Source organism: Puma concolor, chromosome B4 (genome assembly GCF_028749965.1).
Source record: "Puma concolor isolate L17-30 chromosome B4, mPumCon1.1.hap2, whole genome shotgun sequence".
NCBI lineage: Eukaryota > Metazoa > Chordata > Mammalia > Carnivora > Felidae > Puma > Puma concolor.
In genome coordinates this window covers 47,364,174-47,377,715 of record NC_141673.1, presented here as the reverse complement: position 1 = coordinate 47,377,715, position 13,542 = coordinate 47,364,174, and the positions used below count along the sequence as shown (strand labels likewise).

The 13,542-nt window shown below is 38.6% G+C and overlaps 1 protein-coding gene across 4 annotated transcripts in view; it reads right to left on the bottom strand.

Annotated features, from left to right (window-relative positions):
• The window catches only part of PTPRB (protein tyrosine phosphatase receptor type B), a 115,782-nt gene that overhangs the window by 42,345 nt on the left and 59,895 nt on the right, over positions 1-13,542 (bottom strand). For all 4 annotated transcript variants that reach the window (XM_025926649.2, XM_086712817.1, XM_086712819.1 and 1 more), the window contains 5 exons: positions 12,225-12,488; positions 5,907-6,170; positions 5,100-5,363; positions 4,075-4,338; positions 1,602-1,871 (listed from right to left, as the gene is read on the bottom strand). In XM_025926649.2, coding sequence (XP_025782434.2) covers positions 1,602-1,871; positions 4,075-4,338; positions 5,100-5,363; positions 5,907-6,170; positions 12,225-12,488 — 1,326 coding nt within the window. The remainder of the gene's footprint in view (positions 1-1,601; positions 1,872-4,074; positions 4,339-5,099; positions 5,364-5,906; positions 6,171-12,224; positions 12,489-13,542) is intronic.

Below are 13,542 nucleotides of genomic sequence, written 5' to 3'. Positions count from 1 at the left end.
CTCGCACACACACTCTCTCTCTCTCTCAAAAATAAATAGACATTAAAAAATTTTTAAATTGCAAGCCTCTAACACTCGTTAATCCCACTTTCCTGTTTTACTTTTTGGGATTCACCACCATCTAATCTACTATATTTTTTACTTATTTATTTTGTTTACTGCCTTTCTTTTCTACTAGCATGTAAGCTTCATGACCACCAGGCTTCATTTTACTCACTTCTGGGTAGCCAGCATTTAGAAAGGTGCCTAGCACATAGTTGGTGCTCAATGATAAATGAATCAATGAATGAGTCTCTTCTCCATTCAACCTATCTATCCCCGATTGCCATCTGATTTATCTTCTTTAAGGTACAAATTTTTATTACAAAGCGCTCACTGTCTGGCTGAAAAACCTGTATTGTCTCCTCACTGCTTATAAGATGAAAAATAACCCCCTGAGGAAGACGTGCCAGGCGCTCTCTAATCTGGCCCCAATCTGCCTTTCCAGCCTCACCTCTCTATCATGCCACCCACACTTCATCCATCCATTGCTTCTCACTGCTCCTTCTCACACCTCCCTGTCTTGGCACAGGACAGTCTGTCTGTACATGGTGTCCTTTTACCTTCTCTCCACACGCAGAATTGTTTCATCCTTCATGACAGTACTGAGACGTCAGTTTTACGAGGACCTCCCAATTCTACCTGTCCTCCATGCTCCTCTTGGTATTGGACATTCCTTTCTTCTATATAATCCTTATCACAAGTATTGTCATCACAAATATCACAAAGTATTGTCATCCTTTGTCTATGTGTCTGTCTATCCCACCAGTCAGCCAGCTCTTCCGGGACAAAGCATGCTTAATTCATCTTTTCATCTCTGTCAGCATCACCCCCCCTTTCATATCTAGCTCCTTCATAAGTAATCAATTAGACCAGTGTTGTTGTCTGAATAATGACCCCCCAAGATGTCCATGTCCAAATCCCCAGAACCTGTGAACATGTTATCTTATGTGGCAAAGGGGACTGTATACCTGTGATTAAGTTAAACATCTTGAGGCAGGGAGCTTATCTTGGATTGTCCAGGTGGTGACTCACAAGAGTCCTTAAAATATGGAGGAGGGACGCAGAAGAGTAAAGAAAGAGATATGGTGACATACACCAAGGTTGGAACAATGCCATTGTTGGAAGGAGGACATGAGCCAGGGAATCTGAGTGGCCTCTAGAAGCTGAAGAGGCCAAGGAGAGCTTCTCCCCTAAAGTCTCCAGGAGAAACACAGCCCTGCTGATACCCGATGCCTTAATTTTAGCCCCATTAGACCCACTTTCAGTTTGTGACCCCCAGAGCTACAAGATAAAAAATCTGTGTTGCTTTAAGCCGCCAAGTTGGCGGTAACTTATTGCAGCGGCAGTAGGTTTTAACACTATATCTGAACTGGCGTGGGGTAGGCTGAAACCTGTGCAGAGAGGCTGGCTGACAGGGAAGTGGTAAATCATGGTGAATGTTCCCACTGTGTCAAGAAACAGACATCATCTTCCTGTGTTGCTTCATCTCTCCGACCCTTCGGTTCTGAAGGAATAGCACACAGGGAGAGATCTGGTATGAAACAAGCCATGCGGATTACCTGTTCGGCCTTCAGTTTGGGCTTCTTTGCTGAAGAGACCTCCACTGACAGTTAAGATCTGAATCTTGTACTTTGTTCCCGGTGTTAGGTCTTCAAATTTGTGCTGCGTGGTGGAGGCTGGCTCTGACGTGTTACTCAGAAGGATCCCATTTTCACTTAGAAGCAGGATCTCGTATCTTTCTGCCACACCAACAGCCTTTTGCCAACTTACGGTTAAGGAATGACTGCTGTATGCGTTGTTTGCAACTATTCCCTGGACAGATGCTGGAACTGCAAAGAAAGAAGAGAAGCAATGGCCGTCAGGTTCCCTCACTTAGGGTAAACCGGCTGAGAAACCAATGGAGAAAAACTGTCCTAAATCAACTGTGGGTAGAAGACGATGCTACCAGTTCACTTGTGTTGCACCTACACTCCCTGTGTGTGCCCTCAGGAGAGAGCACTTCTTGGCCTGAATTATCTGTACACCTGCTTTGGGTCTCCATTCTTTTCGCTGAATTAAGACAGGATCTTGAAGTCAAACAAGTAGAAAAATTAGTGAACGTGACACTGATAAATATGCAGTGATTCATATTTATGTATCTAGAAAGTGGAAGATGCTGAACACATTTACATTCAGTGAATATAGTTTGGACGGCTGAATTATGTTTAGACTTTCATTCCCAAGATTAACTCAAGTCAAAGCTCTGAGCCTTCACCTAAGCAGTAGCATATAATGATTTTTTTTTTTTTTTTTTTACTATGGCTCCTGATGTGAAAGGCAAAATAGTATTATTTTGAATAATATTTTCTGTCCTGGGCTCATATTTTTTTTTTCTCGTTCTACATAATCTTAAGAGATCTCATCCACTCCCATGGTTTGAATTGTTACCCATATGGTGACGACTCCCAAATTTAAACTTGCAGTTCAGATCTCTCTTCTATTTTTGCAAATGACATCTCTCCCTGCATGTTCCATCCAATTCTCATGAGGCCCAAATTGGACTCCTCAGCTCCCTCCTCATAACCTCTTTCTTGTCCTTTGTTTCTCTTGGTCCAAGCCGGAAATGTGGGTTGTCACTCTGATCCTTCTACATATATAATCAAACATGGGTCTTGTAATTTCTAAGTCCTAAATCTTGTATCTCTTTCATCTATCCACTTCTCTCCCTTCTCTATCCACTACTACTCCCCTAGGACAACATCATCCCTCACATTAGTGATCAGTCCCCTTGCTTCCTCGCCTCCCACACTATGTGTGACATATTCTCACAGCACCCCCATGTGGATGGCCCTTCAATGGCTCTCCATAATTCTAAACATCTTAACAAGGCACACAAGGCCCTTCAAAATTTGGTCCATCTACTTACTTGGCCACATGGTTCATCTTTAATCTAGCATACCACACAGTGTGTAGGTCCTTAAATGTGCCATACTTTCTCTCACCTTCAGGCCTTTGTTTTTTTTCGGCTGGAACCAAGTCAATATATGTGTCACCAGTATGACTCTTAGTGTCCATTTAGATGTTACCTTTTCCTGGAAGCCTTCTCTGACTCTTCATGTTTGCTCTTAACACACCTCATTATGATTTTTATTTTAGAACTTGTGCTGTAATTGCCTTTTTATTTCTCTGTCTCCTTCACTAGCTCATAAGCTTCTTGAGGTTGGGGCTCTATCTTGCTACAGAATTCCCATTTTCTAGCATAGTGTTTAACACATGGTTGGAGATATACATATATGAAATAGAGACATAGTAGGGCACAGTACAGAAGCCCAGGCCCCACAGCTAAACAAGTGGTTTTATGAGAAAGGAAGATGTATTGTATCCCAGTATAGAGGGTATAAGGTTTGGAGCCAGACAGACTTAGATTTGAATTATAGCTCTTGGTCTTATTACTTATATACTTGATAATGTTTTATAAACTTTCTGAGCCCTATTTTCATCTGTAAGATGAAAATAATGATCCCTATCTTCTAGTGTGACTCGAGATAATTTTAAATGCCTGGCATATAGCAGGTGCTTATAGCTTATTTTTGTTTTATAAGTAATATATTAACAGTAATATTAATATAAATAGGCACATTATTCCTTCATTTGCTACTTGTTCTTGTAACAAATGAAGTAAATGGCATAGGTGTTCATTTAAAAAAATAATTTTGAGAAAGGGGTAAACTTTACAGAAAAGGGTAAATATTTATAGGTAGTTAATGTAAATAGTTCTAAGTGTCTACTTGTTAAAATTAAAGTTTTTATATCCTTTAGCACATAAGCAAATGTATTCAAATGATTTGGTTCCTAATTACCTTTCATTTGTTTTGAAGATCTCTATTAAGAAAGAAAAATGCAAAAAAAAAAAAAAAGTATGAGAAAGACTCTTGAAACCACATTCAATTGTAGCTTTGAATTTGGTTAGTTTTGATTTGTGAATAGCTAAGTAAGTCCATCTGTTGTTTCATTATGGATAAAATTTGGCTTTTTTTCCAAGCGGGCACTCACCTGTCCGCCCAACGGCGTCTATCTGGTTCCTTAGGGACCCACTGACCGAGGCAATCACAATCTGGTACTGTTCCCCTGCCACCAGTCTATGGAATGTGTGCTCAGAGACGTGCTTGGAGATAGTCTGAGACTCAACCTTTTGATTCTGTCTGAACGCTGACACGGTGTAAGAATCAACATCGCCCCCACCAGGAGTCCAGTTGACTGTCAGGCTGTCTGTCGCCCCATTGGAAGAAATGTGAATATTTTTGACAGTGCTTGGAACTAAAAAGGAAAATAAATTTAAAAGTCATCACTTAGAGAATGAACTGTGGAAATTTTCAGCCAAAATTTTCATGCTTCTTATATTTTGGCACTTACTAAAAGAACTTGCTTGGATTTTTCTGCCTGAATTGAAGCGATAGGGGAAGTTTAGGGGGACATGGAAACCAGTGAGTAGAAATGAAGAATGCCAGTAGTAGAGCGAGGGGTTAGTAACATTGCCTTGGTTCAGGTCTTGGTTTTCTCATTTACTAGCTGTGGGACTGTAGGCAAGTTACTTAACCCTCTGTAAGTCTCAGTTTCTTCATCAGAAAAATGGCAATGTTAGTTAATTGTAACCAGCCCACAGAGTTGTGAGGATTGAACAAAAATGTACATGTTAAGTTCTTTACTGTGGGTCTGGCTCAAGGTAAACTGTCAATAAATGTCAACTATCATAACAACACTCCTAACAAAGTTCCAAAGAAAGGATACCCAACCAACAGAGTTGTTGTTTTTTTTTTTTAAATTTATATGCCTTACAAGCACCAGCTATTCACATAAATCCAATGCTATTTGCTGTTTCTCTGAAAGCCTTTTTTCGTTTTACCCTGTGTTGTACTTTAGTTAATCCAGATTGGACAACATCGTTGTCACCATCAAGATAACCTCACTTCTTGCCATCTCCTTCTTACCCTAAAATCCTCATCCCAAATGCCTGGCTACCCAACATGCTAAATACACCACCACAACTACTCAGGTTCAAGAGCCACATCTGGAATTACCTGTGAAGCCCTCAATGAAGGCTGACTGCTGTACATCTCCACTGATGGTCAAGACAAGGATTTTATACTGGCGCCCTGGGGTCAGGGAGGTGAATCGATACTCAGTTGCAGTATTTACAAGGTGAAAAGGTGGAAATACTTTCATATCATTGAACAGCAGTTGGATCTCATATTGGTCAACATCCCCATCAGCTCGTGACCAAGTCACCAGAAGGTCCTCAGTGCTCCTATTCCGCAATGTTAGATCCCTAACGGGCTCTGGGACTAGAGAGGAATAGAGAAGACACTTCAGGAATGTGACTGATTAAAGTTTACCTACACAATAATTTATGAATCACATTCAAGGAACTGGCAAACATCTCTTCCCCAAATAAACCACTTGAATTACTTCATGCATAATTAAATTAAATAAAAAAATTGGAAGCAACTATTAAAATTATAATTTTTTTCCTGACATAAATCTTATATGTAAATGTTGGTAGAATATAATTATAAAATGAATTATGACCTCAATCATACGATAAAAAAAGATGTCTAGAACTTTAAATGACACAACGCAAGAGGACAAGGAAGAGAAATGGGACATTTGGCCTTCTTGCTTCCCGACTATGCTTGCTTTTATCTACCAATAAATATTCTGTAATCATAGGCCATCGCTTGGCCGAATGCTGTTAGCTCCAAGTAAGACTTACTGGGAATGTAATTTACTGATCAGTAAGCAGAGAAAATGCAAGGCTCATATATTTTATTGACTCGATGACCTTCAAGTCCCAACCAGCTACCAGATTTTGCGATCTTTCCACTTACTTGTTCTTCCATTCCCTTGTTCACTGGCTTCATATTGTCCACTTCTTGTACTAACAGTAACACTGTACAACCGTCCAGGGACTAACTTAACAAATACACACTCGTTTTCAGCCTTGGGAATGCTTTTGGTTTGAATGAAGTTGTTTTTGTTTTTAATGGTGACTTCATAGTGATCAAAATCTCCAGTAGCATGTAGCCAGGATACCTTTAAATAGTCACTCCTGGCTGAGTTGCTAACACTGACTCCCTGGACCTTGTCAGGCACTGAAAAAGAGAACAGAGAAGTACTAAAGATATAGTGATTCTAAGTGAGTAATTGATCACAGATGACAACCTGAAACAGTAAAGGTGAGTAGATTTTTATTGTGGGCATTGAAAACAAAAGTTTTAGACCTTCAGATCACACGTTTCCAGAGGGGAAAGACTGTTACACTACACAATGTGTCTGGCCTACACAAAATGTCAGGTACAAGACTGAACATTAAAAATGATAACTGATGATTAATATGAATTGATGGTGATATTAATAATTCTAACATACCTGTTGACTCAAGATGTAATAAAAAGTTACAAAGAAGAATACAAATAATCCAAAAGAAAAATGGAAGAAGAGGAAACACATAATTAATACATGAAGAGATGTCTAACATCACTGGTGATCAAATCAAGACCATGGCAAAATACCCTATAATTTTATGGCAAAATTTAAAAACCCAATAGGACCTGGGATGAGAGAGGATCCTCAACCACAGGAGAGTGGATGAATGCACTGGTATATATACACACTGACATTATATAACAGTCATAACTAATTACTTTCTAACTCAAAATGTAAAAATATGGATTTTTGTGCCTTTAACATCAAAACAAAATATAAGTGAATGTTATCAATATAATATAAGTCCCAAGAGATTACATACTGCATAAAATAACCTTTTATTTTATTTTATTGTTTTTGATTTTGAGAGAGAGAGAGAGCATGAGCAAAGGAGGGGCAGAGAGAGAAGGAGAGAGAGAATCCTAAGCAGGCTCTGCCCTGTCAGCACAGAGTCCCATTCGGGGTTCAATCCCACAAGCTGTGAAATCAAGACATGAGCTGAGATCAAGAGTCAGATGCTTAACTGACTGCGCCACCAAGGTAGCCCTAAAATAACCTTTTTAAAAATAATGTTAGGGGCGCCTTGGTGGCTCAGTCGGTTAAGTGTCCGACTTCGGCTCAGGTCATGATCTCGCAGTCTGTGAGTTCGAGCCCCGTGTCAGGCTCCGTGCTGACAGCTCAGAGCCTGGAGCCTGCTTTGGATTCTGTGTCTCCCTCTCTCTCTGCCCCTCCCCTGCTTATGCTCTGTCTCTCTCTGTCTCAAAAATAAATAAAACATTAAAAAAAATAATAATATGAGATCCAAAGTGTTTTAACCCAGAATTTTAGGACTTCATAAATAAAACTGTGCAAAATGAAAGGCAAGAAGACAGATGAAAATGGGAGTTAAGATGATGGGCTACCTTTGGATGAATCAGTGAGGTGGGAACCATATGACTTGATATAGGTTATTGTCAAGGTTCTAGCTTTTATTATAGGTAGTGGTTTCTTGTGTGTATTACATTATTAAAAATGACTAATTAAATACCTGAATTAAATTAGAAGCCTAAAAAATAAATAAAAGTGACAAAACATGGTTTCCTGAACCAAGAATTAAGATTAATCCAATTTTGTGCACCTGAGGTTACCCCCAATAAATATACAAAGAAACAAACAATGTGTACTTGTGGTTTTCTCTCAACCAGTCTATCAATTTATCAATCAATTGGACAAAGCCTGTGTCTAAACCTTCTCTTCCACTTTCCTTTGAAGCATGAAATGACCCAGAAATTTCAATATTTTGGCTTCTAAGCCACATTTTCCATGATGTTTCTCACACCTACCGTTGCATTTTATTATATTTTGTTGGCATATGTGTAGTGGTTAGTTTTTGTATTAGAATATATCTCTCTGCAAAAAAATAAATTAAAAAAAAAAGAATATATCTCATTGCAGATATGGAGCCAGGACAGGTATGCTTTCTTCAAGATATTTACCCAAACCAATTACAGTGTACCTAGAATTTATTCATCATAGAATAAAGGAAAAGAAATTTGGAAGTTTTTATGCACATGGGCTAAGTAAGAAAAGTCAATGACCCAGGCAATTTATTGAAGACAAAGCAACTATTACAGGAAGAAAAACCAGGTTACACACCATGCTAAGTCAATAAGGGGCTTTCCAGGTGGAATTGGAGGTAATCTGTGAGACTTGCCTTGCTGCACGATGAGATGATGTGATGCAGAATTAGAAATATTGATATTTTTACCCAAAATGTAGAACAAAAGCATTAGAAAAGGAAAAGGGCTTTGACACAATCAGCCAAAATCAACAAGACAGCAACTCAGACGTGACTCTATGTTAAACTGATTTGTTGGGGGGCAATGGCTTGCCTTGATTGACTCATTGCATCAAATCCAAGTTCATGCTGGTTTAAAGAGTCAAGCAGGTGCTTTGAATAAAGGGTCACTTTTTTTTTTTTTCATTTAAAAACAATCTTAGCAAAAGGCTTGCAGTATGAAGATCAGATGGATAGGAAACGTTCATGAGTTGACAGAGAGGGGAAGCAAGGGGTTAGTAGTTGGATGATACATCCTTTAACTCTGGTGATTTTTAGGCTCCAAGCTGATCAACATAAGACACTGACATAAGGCTGCTTCATAAATGGAAATCTACTTTTCACATCTCAGTCATTATTGTGATTTTATCACTATAATTAGGCTTTAAATCATTCGACGGTAGGGCATAGCTCTTTATATCCCCAACCAGGGCTTTCAGGGATAGCACTATGTAATGGAAATAGCGCTTGGAGCTAGGTTGAACTTGATTACTGGTTAGCAATGTGACTTTCCCTCCTGGACTTTATCACCAAATGAGACGGAATTAGATCAATCTACGGACACTTTCAATGTTAGCATCCTGTAGCAATGTAAATCAGTGGTTCTTAACCTTTTTGAGGTCACAGAAACTTCGAAAATCACACACTCTCTCCTCAAAGAAATACACATACTTTTCCTATCTGCAACGATTTCATAGACAGTTTCAGGGGTTATGACATTCCTAACCTCTACCCACAGGGCACTAAAAACTAGCTAGAGCTAAGTGATTTCTGATTGTTAATTTATTGAACATTTATTGAGTGTCTATGAGGCTCCAGACCCTTTGCTAGGTAACAGGATGAAATCAATTGTCCTGATCCTCGTGCAAAAAATGAATTTTTTTTTCATAGTTTTAGATTTTTGTAAGGTCTTTGAGTCCAGAAGATGATTGGCTAATTCTTGCGTTCATCAACAGCAATAAAATTATAAGTTCTTATATAAGCCAGGTTTTGAAAAAAAACATGCAAAAAAAGATACGGTTCCAGACATAAAGGCAATCACAGACGGAGAGATGCAAAACACTGCAATGAATGCTAAATTTCTCCTAGAAAGAACTAATAAGAACTGAGAGGGACACATGGCACAGCATGATGGAGTTAAGTGGACAGAGGAGCAAGGGAAGAGAACCATTGTAACTTTAAGTAGTAATGCTCTATGTTCATGCTGTTGGCAAGAAAAGCAAAATAAAGATATACCAGTGAAAACTTTTGTGAGAGGTCAATAGCAGATCCTAGCAAAGGCTAATGTATCAAAAGTGATTTTGAAATTTTCGGTTTCGGTGAATGTGAATACACTTTGGTTTTGGAAACCTGACAAATTCATTTTTTTTTTTTTTACAGTATATTCTTCTAATTTCTTTTTTGTTATTATTTTTTTCCAGTTTTATTGGGAAATAACTGATATATATCACTGTATAAATTTAAGGCATATAACATGATGGTTTTATTTATAAATACTATGAAATGATTACCACAGTTGGTTCAGCTAACATCCAATCTCTCCTACAGATACAATAAAAAGAAAAGAAAGAAGAAAAGAAAAAAGGAGAAAAATTTTCTCCTTATGATGAAAACTCTTATGATTTAATCTCTTAACAATTTTCCTATAGATCATACAGTAGTCACAGTCATTCGTGGGGTACTTTACATCACTGGTACTTATTTATTTTATAACTGGAAGTTTGTACCTTTGGGCCATCTTCCTCTAATTCTCCCTTCCCCCACCGTCTGCCCCTGTTAAGCATAAGTCTGATCCCTTTTTCTCTGAGTTTGTTTTTGCTTTAGTTTTAGATTCTACATATAAGTTAGGTCATAGAGTATTTGTCTTTCTCTTTCTGACTTATTTCACTTAGCACAATGCTTTCAAGGTCCATCCATGTTGCTGCAAATGGTAAGATTTCTTCATTTTTATGGCTGAACACTATTCCATTGTATAGATATACCACAACTTCTTTATCCATTCATCCATTGATGGACACTTAGATTGTTTCCATGTTTTGGCTACTGTATATAATGCTGCTATGAACACAAGGGTGCAGATACCTTTTTGAGCTAGTGATTTTGTTTCCTTTGGATATATTCCCCCAAGAGGAATGGTTGGATCATGTGGTCGTTCTTAAATTTTGAGGATCTTCCATACTATTTTCCATTGTAGCTGTTATCAATTTATACTCCCAACAGTGCACAAGGGATCCCTTTTCTCCATGTCCATAACTGCATTTATCTATTGTCTTTTAATGATGGCCAGAGGTAATATTGCATTGTGGCTTTAATTTGCATCTCCCTGGTGACTAGTGATGTTAACCATCTTTTCATGTATATGTTGGCCTTTGTATATCTTTCTTGGAGAAATGACTGTTCAGGTCCTTTGCCCATTTTTAAATAGAGTTATTTACTTTTTTGCTATTGAGTTGTATAAGTTATTTCTATTTTGAATATTAATGATGAATTTGATATTAACCCCGTATCAGATATGGTTTGCAAATATTTTCTCCCATTCCATAGGTTGTTTTTTCACTTTGTTGATGGCTTCTTTTGCCGTGCAGAATCTTTTAGTTTGACGTAGTCCCACTTGTTCATTTTTTATTTTGTTGCTTGTGCTTTTTATGTCATATGCAAAAAATCACCACCAAGACCCATGTCAAAAAGCTTTCTTCTTGTGTTTTCTTCTAGGAGTTTTATATTTTAAGGTTTTGCATTTAAGTCTTTCATACATTTTGAGTTAATTTTTGTCAGTGGTGTAAGATATGGGTCCAGTTTCATTCTTTTACACGTGCATATCCAATTATCTCTGTATGTTTATTAAAGAGACTGTCTTTTCTACATTGAATATTCTTGACTCTCTTGCCAAAAACCCCTGACATTTTTAAATTAAACAAGTTTTTAAAAACTTTTAATGTTTGTTTTTATTTTTGAGGCGGGGGGCAAGCAGGGGAGGGGCAGAGAGAGAAGGAGACACAGAATCCGAAGTGGGCTCTACTGAGCTGTCAGCAAAGAGCCTGACACTGGGCTTGAATTCACAAACCAGGACGTCATGACCTGAGCTGAAGTTGGGCACTTAACCAACTGAGCCATCCCGGTGTTCCAAAACCCTGGCATTTTTAAATGCAAATAACAACCCATAGCTTAGCAGGAAAGATCTGACAAAATATTAATGTCAACCTTAAGCAGAAATCTCAGATGTAAGCCCCCCAAAAGCATAAGTACGTTGGGAAAATGGTAGCTGTCTAAATTTAGTTCTTTCCATCACATCGAAGACCTGGCATTCATTGCTTTTGCTAAGATTGTGCTCCTGGTCCCAGGACTATGAAAGTTCACATCTTCACCTTGTGTGAAAAAGAGTGAACAGTAGACTTTGACCAAATAGGCATTTCAGAAAGGATTTCAGGACAGATAACTTTGTAGGCTCTGGAGCCATTCAGAACTGGGGTTAAATACAGAAAGGCACTGGCTGTTTCACAAGTTAAACAGTGGAGCAAGTAGGTTATTTAACCTTTCTGAAGCTTGATTTCCTGATCTGTAAAGTGGGAATACTAACAACGACCTCAATCAGGAATTTGCAAGAATTAAGTTAGTTAACATAGCCAGTGTCTAGCAACCGAAAAGTACTCCCAGAAAACACTTGTTACTATATTTGCATATAATACGAATTCTAGCCACAAACGTAGGGTTCATCTTACTTTAAAGGAAACATCTGCTCACATAAGGAATTTCCAGGGTCAGAATTTGAAGACTCTGTCACAATTCTGTGATCTCAAAAAGGCTTTAATCCAATCATTACAGAACGGTTGCAGATCTGTTGCCCTGAGCCACACATAGCCAGGCAGTTCTCACAGAACCTGGATCTCCGTATATATAGCCTTACCTGTTCGCTCCTGGCTGAAGGAATGGTTTTCATACTTGCCACTCCTTGTAGTTATGGTCACATTGTAGAGGCGGCCTGGAGTAAGGGAGCTGAAGGAACATTCGCTGACAGACTTGGCAATGATGAGGGACTGAATTACCCTGCTGCCATGAGAGAGGGTCACCACATAGTTATCTACATCTCCGGGAGCCGGCAGCCAGGAGATGCTCAGGTAGTCGTTCCGACCAGAATTGTTCACCGTCACTCCACTCACACTGGATGGGACTGGGGTTTAAAAAGTGGGGGAGAAAATTTAAAAAGCAAGCACAGTCAAAAGTCTGGAGTCATCTACGACGGCCAGCAAAATACAGTGTGGACTCAGGAGATCTCAACTGATTACCTAAGAGGTCAAAGATGTGTGGGCATTTCACTTTAGCTTCTGGAAGCTGAGTGTTCTTCTATCAGCAAGGCTAGCCCAAATAAAAATGCAAGGAGGTCTTTTGGGTGCCTTATAAATATATGGATGCCGCTACTGTATTTTTATGGTGTTGTTTGTAAGGTATTTTAAGTGGAGGCATTTTTAGGTGAATATGTCAGGAGGTTCCCTCTGTAGGAAAAGGAAAAAACATTAAAAATCCAAACTGCTGAATCCAATCAGCTCAAACCAAACCCATCAATAAGCAAAGATGTTTGAAGGGAAAGGTGAAGGTGGTCACAACTTTTCTAAAGAGCTTAGACTTTGGGATAGTTTTGATTTTCTTGTGATGAAATTATTTATTCCTGGGGAGTCTAATAACTAACACGACCAAAGGGGTTGCATCTTCCCTTTATAAAGCATTTCCTGCCCTCTAGTGGCAAGAAATAAACCTAAACGCGCATCCTGAAAGCTACAAATCAGGAGGTTGACCCACCTGTGGGCAGAAAAGCTATTGTGGTGATAACGGCCATCATCATTTGCTTATTTTAATTGGGGCTTAGTGCTGCAAACATTTATTGAGGACCTACTATTTGCCACATACACAAAAATGGGAAAGATGTGGATGCCTTCAAGGAGCTTCTTGGCTAGACACAGTATGCAAATTAATCATTGTGATATCGAGTGGTAATTGTACATGTATCAGAAATAAGTGTACAGTAAATAGTATTGCCAGTAGTGAATATCAGAATAAAATCCTGTAGTGTATACAAACTGCACTACTGTTTTCATCATTGGTTCACTACTTTAGCTAAACATTTTCGTATAATTGTCACTAGCAGTACATCATGGACAATGGACAGGGTCCAGCTAAATGACCTCTGAGAATCCTTCTAATCTAATGTGCTCTGACTTTGTGACTTA